The sequence below is a fragment of the Labeo rohita genome, chromosome 7 (assembly GCF_022985175.1).
Source record: "Labeo rohita strain BAU-BD-2019 chromosome 7, IGBB_LRoh.1.0, whole genome shotgun sequence".
In the NCBI taxonomy this organism is placed as follows: domain Eukaryota; kingdom Metazoa; phylum Chordata; class Actinopteri; order Cypriniformes; family Cyprinidae; genus Labeo; species Labeo rohita.
Genome location: NC_066875.1, coordinates 45,076,968 through 45,091,013, shown reverse-complemented (window position 1 = coordinate 45,091,013; position 14,046 = coordinate 45,076,968). Strand labels below are relative to the sequence as shown.

The following is a 14,046-nucleotide window of genomic DNA, read 5'->3' as shown; positions in this document are numbered from 1 at the left end:
AGTCAGACTTGCTTGTTTGCAAGTCTCAGTTCGGCCCTTTAATTGGAAAATGAGGTGCAAGAGTACACCCTGCCCATTCTTGTTTTTACTTTCCAACCTTTAATCATGTCTTCATTACACAATTAAGCCAGTCGCTAATACCCATTTTCTTCTTTTTCAGATGCAGCAGCTGTTCTATGAGAATTACGAGCCGAACAAGAAAGGGTACATCCGTGATCTTCACAACAGTAAGATCCACCGGGCCATAACTCTTCACCCCAATAAGAACCCGCCATACCAGTATCGGCTACACAGCTACATGCTAAGCCGCAAGATTGCGGAGCTGCGGCACCGCACCATCCAGCTCCACCGCGAAATTGTGCAGATGAGCCGCTACAGCAACACCGAGGTGCACAAGGAAGACCTCCAACTAGGCATGCCTCCGTCCTTCATGCGCTTCCACCCACACCAGCGCGAGGAGGTGCTAGAATGGGAGTTCCTCACGGGCAAGTACATCTTCTCATCGTCGGACGGGCAGCCTCCACGTCGAGGCATCGACTCCTCACAGAAGGTGGCGCTGGACGACATCATCATGCAGGTTATGGAGATGATCAACGCCAACGCCAAGACGCGAGGAAGAGTCATCGATTTCAAGGAGATCCAGTACGGCTACCGAAGAGTCAACCCCATGTACGGAGCCGAGTACGTACTGGATCTGCTCTTGCTCTACAAAAAGCACAAGGGGAAGACCATGACGGTTCCCGTACGGAGGCATGCTTATCTCCAGCAGACCTTCAGCAAGATTCAGTTCTTGGAAGACGAGGAGATGGACGCCCGAGTCTTGGCTGCCAGGATCAACCAAGACTCAGACTCACTGTCCTTCTTGTCCAACTCTCTCAAGATGCTCGTCCCGTTCAAGCTGAGCTCCCAAGCGGGAGTGGAGCAACACGAACCCAAAGAGAAGAAGATCAACATCCTCGTGCCCCTGGCGGGACGCTACGAGATCTTCGTGCGCTTCATGGCCAACTTCGAGAAGATCTGCCTGATTCCCAACCAGAATGTCAAGCTCTTGATTCTGCTCTTCAGCACGGACAACAACACGGAGCGCATCAAGCAGATCGAGCTCATGAGGGAGTACCACATGAAGTATCCCAAAGCCGACATGGAGATCAAACCCGTTTCCGGACCCTTCTCCCGTGCCCTGGCCCTGGAGGTCGGCTCGGCCCACTTTACCAATGACTCCTTGCTCTTCTACTGTGACGTGGACTTACTGTTCACCCCCGACTTCTTGAACCGGTGTCGCGGGAACACCGTACTCGGGGAGCAGACGTACTTCCCCATCATTTTCAGCCAGTACGACCCGAAGGTTGTCTACGCGGGCAAGGTGCCCAGCGACAACCACTACGTGTTCACTTCCAAAACAGGCTTGTGGAGACATTACGGCTTCGGAATCGTCTGCGTCTACAAAGGAGACTTGGTCAAAGCGGGCGGCTTTGACGTCTCCATCCAAGGTTGGGGTCTGGAGGACGTGGACCTCTTTAACAAATTCGTCCAGTCGGGGATCAAGCTGTTCCGCAGCACGGACACCGGCATCGTGCACGTCCACCACCCCGTGGTTTGCGACCCCAACCTCGATCCCAAGCAGTACAAAATGTGCCTGGGCTCCAAAGCGTCCTCGCACGGCTCTACGCAGCAACTTGCCGAGCTGTGGTTGGAGAAGAACAACCACGGCTTCCGAAAGATCTCGAACTCCAATAACGAATCGATGAGGACAGAATAGACCCGGCGAGCGCGAATGCGCACCCACCCGTCTGTCTTCCTCTTTACGGTGTTTTTTAACTACCTTATTTATTTTTTACAGAAAGACTTCTGTGGATATATTTTGAAATAAGAACTCGTTTTGTAAACTGTACAGGAGCGACGTGATCAGACTCGGATCTTTTTTTAGCAGCGTAATGAACATCGATCTATTTTACCAATCCAATACTGAGCATATTTATGGCACCTCACGTACAGACTGCTGTGTACCTCGCCGAAAAAAAAATGCATCGCATTGGAGTTTGGACACGGACGAAGGGGTAAATGTTTATTTGTGAATGTTTACAGAGAGCTATGAACAAGTGATTTATCCTTGGGAAAGGGGATCTATTAAACAATCTTAATTGTGACAATTAAGGGCCATTGATCAAAAAATTCTCTTTTTTTTTTTTTTGCTTTTCGTTTGTTTTTCCGGTTTATTTGTTTGGGGGGCTCCATAATAACACTGTTTCATTTCCATTGATTTTTTTTTTTTTATTGACTTCTGTGAATGAAACTGCTGGATGTAGATCTTTCCAACTCATTCCCACTGTCTAATTTATTGAACATTCGGTCTTGATATCAGGCTGAGGTTATGTATATTAGAGATTGTATAACCGTCTCAGTCATGGATAGTGTTTTTGTTCCTCTACGTTTTCTCTCGAATCTCGAATTGCTTTGATTACCAAAGACTTTTTTTGCACAGTTGCTGTAGGTGATTTTCTTTTGATGTGTATGTGTGCGTGCGTGTATGTCCGAATGCAAGGCGGTGGAAAAGCGTATGAATTGTACTATAGGATGGCGGTACCGATGAGCAGATTTCTGTTCTACAACATGTCGACAACAAGCCACTTTGCAATCTTTTTCAATTTCATTTCGTTCGCTCCTGTTGGTTATTTAATTTTTTTATACATTTGCATACAGGCCATTCTCCTGTGATTGAGCCATTCACTCCACAGGGAATCGGCCAAGTCGCCGCCTCGTCTTCTGAAACGAGGACCGATCTCTCCCACAGTAGTCTGTTTCTATTTTTGTTTTCATTCTTTTCTGGGGCGTTTTCATACTTCAATTCTCTGTTAGCCCCCATACAACTGGGACAAAAGTTTTATATTTAATAAAATGAAAAATGTTTATCAAAATGCATGATGTTTTGATTTCTACATCCAAAATGTGATATGTTTCTGGTAATACACTGCCGTTTGAGATTGGCGATTTTTAAAGCGGTCCTATTATGCTCTTTTTCAAAGTCTTGATTTTGTTTTGGGGGTGTACTAGAATGTGCTTTTCATGCTTGCTTTCAAAACGCATTATTTTTCACATAATTTACATTATTACAATACATTTCTCCCAGCCTGGCACAAATAGCTTGATTAGTTCCGGGTTTAATGAAGGCCCGCCTTCTAAAAAACGAAATGTGTTATGATTGGTTAGTTGTCCCACTGCGTTGCGATTGGCAATCAGCTTAGACAGTGTTTCAGTACTGCCACGCCCCTTGTCAAAGCAGTTAGCGACAGCTAGATTAATAGTGAATCTTAAATTTAAAATATATTTTTCTTACAAAAACACATCGATTTGCTACAGGAGACCCCCGGGAGCCATGTGAGGCACTTTTTATTATGAATGGATGCACTTTATTAGACTTTATTGGACTCCGATTGCATTCGTCTGAAAAAAGGAAGTCATATACACCTAGGATGCATGAAGGGTGAGTAAACAATACGCTACAGTAGTGTTGGGTCCTATCGTCAGCCTGCGAGATCACCAATTCATGATATTATTCTTCTAATTTATTTATTTACATACTTAATTTCATTGTCCGTTACCAGCTCCAGCACAAGGCTAAAAGCAGCCTAACATTATCAAAGAACATCATCGCTGATTAGTCTAGCCTATTCTCGTGCAAGTTTATGCATTTAAAAAAAACACTTGCGTTATCAGTGAAGCTATCTACACTGTATGATGAATAAATCTCTTATCACACACTGCACACATCTGCGATGTGCTAGAGCTCCGACGCGGCCACTCTAGTCAATGCTTGTGTTTGTACCCGCCGTGCTGCAGCTCGTTAAAGCAGTGTTCCAAGCTGCATCGCTAAAGTTAGGCTAATCCCCCACCTCGTTCCTACCCACCCCCCAACAATTCGAATTTCTGCGGACGGAATTTAATTTAATGATATTCTAATGGACCGCACATGTTGTAGTCCAAAGGAGCCGTTCGTTGTAGTTCTTGGAAAGAGATTTTTTAAAAACGAAATATCTCCCTTCGGAGTGGACTTTGAGATTTGTAACTTTGTAGATCTTTTTTATGCCCAAAGATACACACCACACACTTCAAAAAGTGAAAAAGCATAATAGCACCCCTTTAATGTTTTTTAAAGATGTTTCTTCTGCTCATCAATAACAGGTTTCTACTGTAATATACTGTAAAATATAATTTATTGATGTGATACAAAGCTGAATTTTACGCATCATTACTCCAGTCTTCAGTGCCACATGATTCTTCAGAAATCATTCTAATATGCTTATTTATTATCCTAAGTGACTTTTATGCAAGGGTATAAACATTTATCAGCGAGCATTTTTCCTGGGAATCTAACCTCTGACACTATTGAGCAAGTTCGCACAATTCTCAAGTGTCCTTAAGTGTTCTTTACTGATATCATTGCCAACGTCTTGCAAAACTTGCCAGGTTTACCAGCTCATGACAGGACAGAACAATTGGATTTACCTTTGCACGTACAAGGTTAGTAAACACTCACGCAACCTAAAATATTATGATTTTGATTGTAGGACATTATTGTTTTTATGAGTTGGGAAACAGTGCTTAACCTGCATTAAACCCTGAACAAGGAAACAACTAGAGTTTTTATTAAACCAAATGTTGTGTTATAAGCATTTTGACTCGGAGAGGATTTTCTTCTTCCTGAGAATGGAATTTAATATTATTGCATTGGGATAAAACCTACAGGCTCACAGCGTTGGCCATTTTTTGCCACCTTTTTACACTTTTGGTGCTCCCTTTCTCATTATGGTATATATTACTAAGTATTGAAATTAATATTTTCATCAGCTTGTATTTTTTCAATTAGCACAGGTTTTCTATTTCATTTTGGAACTGACTGATCATAAGCCTCATTGATCTGAGCTCATGCATCTCTTTGATTAGCACCTGAATTTTAAAAAATGAAGCTATTTCTTTAAAAGTCTTATTGTTGAAAACGTCCCAAGTTGTGACCTGGTAGAAGAATTCAGAAGCGAGGAATGGATGGTGACCGGCAAACATTCCAGGTAATTAAAGGAGGCCCCAAAACTGCAGCGGGCAACAAGCATCACCTTCATGAAGCGTAAGTCTTCACGCGCGCACACGTGTGGAAAAACTCCCACGTCAGCATAAGCCGAGACCTAAATCGATTTACTTTTCCTGCCGTTGACCGTTACTCAATTTAAAACAAATAAGCTATACCTTTTTTTTCCTTGCCACAAAAATCAATGCTATCGAGAGATCTTATTCCGTTCTGTACTGGTTCTGTTCCAAAACCTTGAAGGTTGCCTGCATGGACTGCATTGTAATGTGCTTTCGGGATGAAACCTGTGCCAAATTGTAGGCCGCATTGTTAAGATACCTTAAACTTAGTGCATGTATTTTAGATGGAGAATATTTTCAAACTGCAACAAACTTCAATGCAGGATGGCAGATGAACAGAGAAATGTTAGTTAGAAATATGATAAATATAAATATTTTTATGCTTTTTGAGTTGATACTTTAATATCAGTATATGTTTGTTCATATAAGACTGAAATGGGTTCTTATGTCGGTTTCAGGGCAAATTCACAGTGCCTCAGTAGGCAGCGAGCAGCTCACTAGGAATTGGAACGGAGCCCATGACTCTGCCAGTGTTTCTGCCCCGAGAATGGATTCTAATCTGTCTTGTGCTTTTCTTTTTTTTTTCCCCTGCTTAAGTTTCCTGCCACCTTTTGATGACAGCCATGTGCGATTGTGCAATTCTCTTTATATGAGACTATGATTCAGCAGATATCCCGGCATTTGACATGAGCTGCCTGTGTTTCGTTTCGACCCACTGCTCCTGATATTCCACACACACACACACACCTTTAAAATAACATTCCTTGTGTGTGAAATGGGGCACTTGAGGAATGAGCAGGTTTAGAGGTTTTGCTTGAGAAACTGAGAGGAGTTCTTGTCTGTACTTGAATATCTGTGGTTTTCTTAGCGAGTAAAGCGTGCTCATTTAAATACGGTTGTTTTCTTTCTCAACATTTGGCTACATCCAAAATGGTAATACCATACTGAGAATAAAATGACATTTTTTTTTAATAAAGTTTTGGTTACTAATATTAAAAATCAGCTTTGTTAGAATTTAAATATAGAAATACAGCATATATATGTGTATATATGTGTGTATATAATATATATATATATATATATATATATATATATATATGTGTGTATGTATATGTGCGCGTGTGTGTGTATATATATATATATATATGTATGTCTATTATACATGCATATATTTATATACACATATGCACATACACACACACACACATATATATATATGTGTATGTGTGTGTGTGTGTGTATATATACACGTACATATGTGTATAAAAATATATGTATGTATAATAGATATATATATATATATATATACACACACACACACACACATGTGCGTGTGTGTGTATATGTATATATATATATATTACTAGAAATAAACAAATAAAATACTATCAAAAAATTACAACTATAAAACTTTTTGTACTGTATATATATATATCCCTCTTTATATACATTTAATTTTAATGTATTTTATTATATATATATATTAGTATTATTTATTATCTTTCTAAATTGTTATACTAAAAAAAATATTAATGTGTATATATACACACACACACACACACATTTATAATTCATTACAAAAATATTTATATATTTATGTAAAATAAAATACATTAATATTTTTAGTATAACAATTTAGAAAGATAATAAATAATACTAATAAATATATATTATAAAATACATTAAAATTAAATGTATATAAAGAGGGATATATATATATATATATATATATATATATATATATAGTACAAAACATTTATAGTTGTAATTTTTTGATAGTATTTTATTTCAGTTTATTTCTAGTAATATATATATACATGTGTGTGTGTGTGTGTGTGTGTGTGTGTGTATCTATTATACATACATATATTTATATACACATATGTACGTGTATATATACACACACACACATATATATATATAATATTCACGAGTTCACGCTTACATATAATTAGCCGGAGTATAGTAATGCATATTTGGCGTGCTGTCCGGGGAAGGGCTCCGAGCTCGGGAATGGCCCGAACCCAGAGAACCCCCCTAGGTGTAGTGAGAACTCGTGTGAGGAGTGAGGAGATGGGGTGGTGGTGGGATGCTGATAAACCATCAAATGGATAGAGGCAAGTTCAGCTGTATTTAAATTGTAGCGTTGATTAACTTGAGTGAGCTCCTCTTGTGGTAATTAGGCTAGGTATCTGATGCACTCCTCCCAAACCTTGTTAATAAAACATCATTTCACAAGTTCACGCTTACATATAATTAGCCGGAGTATAGTAATGCATATTTGGCGTGCTGTCTGGGGAAGGGCTCCGAGCTCGGGAATGGCCCGAACCCAGAGAACCCCCCAAGAAGCAATAGAGTGGAGGACAGCCGCCGGATTGAAGACCCCCCCAAAATAGGCGCTAAGATCTGGCGGAGGCAGACGATCGAGAAGTCGCCTGGTTGGCAGGCCGGAGGAGCCTACATACTCCCGTTTTGAGGCTACGGATGGGTAGGCCCTGCCGCCCGCTGATGTTGGATTGCGTGGTTTGGGGCGCCCAGTCAGGAGGACTCTCGAGACATCAAATGGGAGATCAAGACTCATGGCATCGGATGGGTGAGCCTTGCTTGTGGGCAGCAAGTATGGAGGCCTGACCGGGAGGGCTCTCACCGGGCAGGCTAGAAGGAAGGAACACCCGCCTGGGAGGGCTCTCACGGCAACTGCTGGGAGATCAAGACTCCAGGCATTGCACCAGGTGGGGGAAAGAGAAGTGGAGTTTGCCCCATCAGGCGAGGAGGGAGAAAGGCAAACCCGCCTGGGAGGGCTCTCGCGGCAACTGCTGGGAGATCAAGACTCCAGGCGTTGCACCAGGCGGGGGGAAGAGATGTAGAGTTTGGCCTGCCAGGCAAGGACGGACAAAGGCAAACCCACCTGGGAGGGCTCTCGCGGCAACTGCTGGGAGATCAAGACTCCAGGCGTTGCACCAGGCGGGGGGGAAGAGACGAGGAGTTTGGCCTGCCGGGCAGGGAGGGAGAAAGGCAAACCCGCCTGGGAGGGCTCTCGCAGCGACTGATGGGAGATCAAGATTCAGGGCGTCGCAACAGGCGGGGGAAAAGATGTGGAGTTTGGCCCACCGAGCAGGGAGGGAGAAAGGCAAACCCGCCTGGGAGGGCTCTCGTGGCAACTGATGGGAGATCAAGACTCCAGGCGTTGCACCAGGCGGGGGGGAAGAGACGTGGGAAGATTACTTTACATGGTTTGTCGGCCAATGAGGGTTTGGTGATCTTCTTTTTATGTGGGACTGGTTAGTTCTGGATTAGCTTTGGAAGGCTTCAGATGACCATCTTCCTAGGGTTTGGATGTGCTGTTTGGAGAGGCCGTTCTGGGCTGCTGATGTTGCTGCCCCAATGCGAAAAGCGTGGCTGGAGAATTTTCCTGCTGGAATACCTGACAATTGCAGAACGGATTTGAGGAGTTTTTGGAACCAGAAGCGAATGACATGTTTTTGTTTTCGAGGACAGACTGATAGGGTTGGTCTGGAGAAGGGAGGTTGAAGACGTAGATGAGATGGCCTCTTTTGGCTTGTCTGTCTTGCTTGTTTGGTTAAAAAGAAATTGTTTCGTTATTGAGTACTGTTAAACCTGAGACGGTGGGGTTGGTATTTGGATCAAATTTAAAAACCTAGTCCGCCTCTGGAGCCAGCATCTTGAATTTGAGAAGCGTGAGGGTAGGAGAATGAAAACGGCCTTTATTAGTGCACTGCACGGCTGCTGCATTGTCGCAACACACTAAGATGCTTTTAGAAGCCCATTCGCTTCCCCACAGGTATGCTGCTACCATGAGGGGGAGGGCTGAGGACTGGGGGAGCCCTGCAGATAGGGGAGCCATGGAGACGTGGACCAGTGACCTTGGTAAAACCCCTCGAAGCCAGCTGCATCTGTAAATAGTTGGACATCAACGGGAGACGAAACGAGGTTGTTATAAAAGAGTGATTTCAGGGTTTAAGGAACGTTGAACACAAATGGGGGGGGTGCGAGATGAAGGGGCAGCCTTGCGTAATGATGCACGTGGCGAAATTTAGGTGCCCGAGCCGAGAGAGGAGTTCGTGTTGGAACAGTTTGGGCTGGCGAGGGGGGTGGAGGAGACGAGGATTATTCTATCGATCTTTTCTTTAGGCAGGGATACCTGAATTTTTTTTTTTTTTTTTTTGTGGAGCGATGGGGATCCCAAGCTTTGCTTTGTGAGGATATGGGCAGCTGGGATTGCGTTGGGAGGTGAAATGACGAGGAAATTGTCTAGGAGTTGAATAAGGTAATTGTTTGATAGGATCCAGCAAATGGCTTCTGATAGCATGTCGAAAATTTTGGGGCTGCTTTGCAACCGCAAATTAGATGGACGGCAAGGTAGAATTTCTCGAGCCATCGTATCCCAAATCCCACTTAGTGGCTTGTACTGCACGTTTGCAAATAAAGGTTTGCGGTATGCATAGAAATGCAGCTTGCGTCACCTATGGGCAAGGCTGAACGGATGATTTCGGTGGGATGACTGAATGCGATGGAAAACCAAAGTCCCTTTACGGCAAGTCATTTCGCTTGGCGGCCATCTTTGAAATGCCTCTTGGGCAGGCAAGTGCAGCTCCTATATCTTTGAATGGGGAAACGTCACATTTTCAAAAACTGTTCATCAAGCTTACAATAAAATTTCATGTTTAAAATCACCAATGAAATCTGATGAGAACTGCCTCATAAATATTGTTCCTTATGCTCCAATAGCGTAATTTTTTTTTTTTTCAGGCTAGATGAGCCAGTGCGCATGCGCAGTACTGAGCGCAGGTCTCAGAACGCTGTTTCTATAGCAACCGGGACTTCTAACTGCAGCTGCAGTGACGCGTTGACTTTAGTGATCAACGAATGGCTCTTTTGTTGAGAAGGCCATGATGCGTTGCATTTTTCCCTATTTAAAACTGTACGAGTGACAAGTCTTTGGTATACTATAGGAGAACTCAGAAACGAAGCAGACGTGATGAAACTTTGAAGGAAGCTGGCGGCGGGGCTGTATTTGGCAGCGTTAGCTCGCTTGGGCTGCGAGCCCCGAGCTAACGGCAGTGGAGGCGGGGCTGTGTGTGACGGCCGGTGCGGCCGAGCACTCGCTTGGGCTGTGAGCTCCGAGTTGGACGTGGCAGGTAGCGGAGCGGAGTCTAGTAGACGTTGTGGCCAAGCGCTTACTTGAGCTAAAAGCTTCGAGCTAAAAGAGACTGGCGGCGGGGCTGGGATTGGCAGAGGAAGCGGCCAATCGCTCACTTGGGCTGCAGGCGGAGCCGCTGTGGAGGGTTGAGCTGTGGCTGATATCTGCCCTAAACAGGAGCAAAACAGTGGCGTCGGCGCGAACGAAGGTTTGTTTTTCCTTTTGGTCGCCTTTGAGTCTTAAGAGGGCTCGGGGGAGCGGTAAGTTGGTTGCAGATTTTTGTACGATTCATGAAGCTTTGTTTTGTTTAACTTGCGTTAAGGCTGAACGTCGGATTTGGCCAGCGCTAGATTCTGACTCGCCATAGTCTTTTTCTCTGTGGGCGGAATTGTTGGTCTGACCGATCGATAGGAGGATGCTGTGGAGTCGGCTGGGGTTCTCGCCGGAGGAGGCGAGGGTAGGCCGAGGCGTCTTGGGCGACGCGTGGCCGTTCGGACCGAGCTGCGGCCGCGAGATGGGGCCTGGGGCTCGCTTGGGGCGACATACGGGAAAGGCACGGTCCTGGGGCCGGCCGGAGGAGAGTCGAAATTGTCTTCAGACGGGGAAGTTTGTCTTTGCGTCATGGTAGCAGACGGGCGAACGAGATGCTGATAAACCATCAAATGGATAGAGGCAAGTTCAGCTGTATTTAAATTGTAGCGTTGATTAACTTGAGTGAGCTCCTCTTGTGGTAATTAGGCTAGGTATCTGACGCGCTCCTCCCGAACCTTGTTAATAAAACATCATTATGTGTGTGTGTGTAAATGTGCATATGTGTATATATGTATGTATAAATATATATATATTGTTTTTTATTTGATAATATAGAATTTATTTCAGTTATAAATAATAAATATCTATATCTATATATAATGTATTTTTGTATATTATCAACATTAGAATATTAAATATAAATATATATAATTTATAATACAATTTATATATATATATTATATCGTTATATATATTATTTAATATAAATACATAATTCATGTATTTTTTAAATAAATGTTAGAATTTATAAGATATAATTTTTACATTTTATTTAACAAATATTTATAATCTATTTTTAGTTATAAATTGAATTATTATTATAAATGGTGCGTGTGTACATAATTTATAATTTATATATATATAATTTTTACATTTTATTTTATTTTACATTAAAATAATATATTTTAGTTATGAATTGAATTATAAATGTCTGTGTGTGTACATAATGTTAGAATTTATAATCATATTTTTTTAATTTATTTTATTTTACATATATATTTATCATATATTTTAGTGCTAAATTATCATAAATATGCTTTCTAAATAAATACTTTTCTATATTTATCTATGCAGCTACTAACATTTTCGGTCTCGCATGTGGAGAAAAACGACAGTACAACCAGAGCCAAAACCATAACAGACACTGATATTAGACCCAGATATTCAATAGTGGTCTGTAAACATGTTTTTTTTTTGTTTTGTTTTTATACACCCACAGTAATAAATACTTGATTACATTCTTGATTGTAACCACAGAGGCTTTAACTTATAAACAACCATTAAACCATACAAAATCAAATAACACATAAAGTAAATCTTCAACCACAAGCATACAAACCTCATATAAAGGAGTTTCTGATGTTCTTTCAGCGACATCCTGACGTTACACAGCGGATAAGCAAACGCCTACCTTGTAAATAAGTTTTGCATAGCAGTCGATGTGCTTATTGATAAGTGAGATAAAAACAAACATGTCACGACTAAAACTGAATGCCTGCTTTGTTAGGTTGCCATCTCTTTTTTTTTTTTTTTTTTTTTTTTTTGCATGAACAATATCTGCTGACCAGTGTGAAACTGAATGGTCTGGATTAATGCATTTTAGTTCTGATCTCAGTGGCCAGAAGAGGCCAAACCAGATTAATAATGGTGGCTGGATCTTGTTAAGTCTTGCTTGAACAGCATGCAATTGGTTTTAATGTGAAACAGTGCTGTGTCATCACCTGGCTTTCAGAAAGACCAAATACTACCCAGCCATGATTTTTCCTGGCATCCTGCTGCCAGTCTCTGGCATGAATCTCTCTGGCTTGGCTTTTGGCTTCTGTGAGGTGGATGTGTCTAAAAGAACAACTAAATTGCTAGTTTCTAAAGTCCTTGAATGACACAACTGCTTCTGATCTGTATCAAACTAAGAGTTTTATTTCTCTTCTGGTTTTTGAGGATAAAGCGGTTGAAGATCCAAGCTGGAAAAGCAGTTCAAGTTCAGTGAATAATGACAAATGTTTCTCACACATAGAGTGACCACACGTCCTCTTTTGCTCTTTAAATTGCCTAAAATGTCCTGGCTTTGGCTTTGTTTTCCTATTGTTTTCATACTTGCTGAAGGTAATGAATGAAAAGCTGTTTGACCAATAGAGTGCAGGCATTGCACACAGTCGACCAATCGTGGCAAGCGAGAAGGAGGGCTCTACAGTCAAAGCAATCATACATATAAATATAGTGTATGTGGACAGCAGAGAGCACATTAACAGGAAAACAAAGTCAAAACTAAGACATTTTAGGGAATTTAGAAATCTCGGCTACAAACGTTTGGATAAAAATATCAGATGAATTTAAGTTAATTCGGTGTTGAGCTGTAATTCACACTTCATTACGAAGACACTCCAAAGTTTTTATCCAGTTTTTAACAATAAATCAACAAATCTTCACTGCATGTGTCATGAATAATTAAACTGAGCTGACAGGGTCGCTAAAAATCTCTCACAGGTCGTTTAAAGTTTATTTAGATTTAAGAATGACCTAAAATGCTGATATCTGTGAGTTGTTTACTCTGTAATTATTACTTCATTAAGTCCACCATGGAAAAAGAAAAAAATAATGATCAAATAATTTTATCAAATAAGTTTAAATCTAGCAATTCAGATTTTTTTCTTCTTAAAAAAAATGATAAAATCAGAATTGTGAGCATATGACCTCACACTTTCATTCTGATCTTTTCTTACAATTGTTTAATCTCACGTGACTTTTCTTCTCAGAACGGTGAGTTTGTGACTTTTTTTCCTTCTGAATTTTCAGTTCACATCTGGCTATTATTATTATTATTATTATTATTTTAATTGCGACTTATCTCACAATTTTGACTTTTTTTCACAAGTGCATATTTTGCACAGTTACAACTTTTCTTTTGAGAATTGGAATTTTTTCTTCTCCAGTTTGACTCATTCAACTGCACCTTTTTTATTTATATCTTGCAATTGTGACAATTGTGTACAATTTTACGTTTTCACTGGTTTATAGTCATAAAAAAGAGCTTGTTTGACCTATTTGATCTAACTTTTTTGTTTTCATTTTTGTACTGTTGATTATTTTACACATTTTTTTCTCAGGAAACCAGGCACCAGGTCGTTGAGTTGAAGTGTTGGTTTGTGGAGCGCTGTCGTCTCTTCAGGCCACTGCCGAGCATGAAGCCCAAACATCTGTTGGCTGCAGTGTTTCGTAACAGTGTTCCCGCACGCTGTGGCCCAGCTGAAAGCGATATGAACACACGGAGCAGAGCAGAGCAGAGCTGGCTGTTGTTCCGCACTGAATAAGTAATAAGAGCCGCCTCTCTCAGTTTGGCCTAAACCTCGGCTGTTTCCATTAACTCGGCCATTAAAGTTCCTGTCATGTATTTGTGTGACATCTACTGTATTGTTCGATAGCAGAATGGATGATTC

At 41.4% G+C, this 14,046-nt stretch overlaps 2 protein-coding genes across 2 annotated transcripts in view; both read left to right on the top strand.

Annotated features, from left to right (window-relative positions):
• The window catches only part of chsy1 (chondroitin sulfate synthase 1), an 84,696-nt gene extending 81,787 nt beyond the window's left edge, over positions 1-2,909 (top strand). Inside the window, exon 3 of the mRNA XM_051113599.1 lies at positions 161-2,909. Coding sequence (XP_050969556.1) covers positions 161-1,759 — 1,599 coding nt within the window. The 3' untranslated portion in view covers positions 1,760-2,909. The remainder of the gene's footprint in view (positions 1-160) is intronic.
• snrpa1 (small nuclear ribonucleoprotein polypeptide A') overlaps positions 1-14,046 on the top strand; it is a 199,101-nt gene that overhangs the window by 94,997 nt on the left and 90,058 nt on the right. The window lies entirely within an intron of this gene.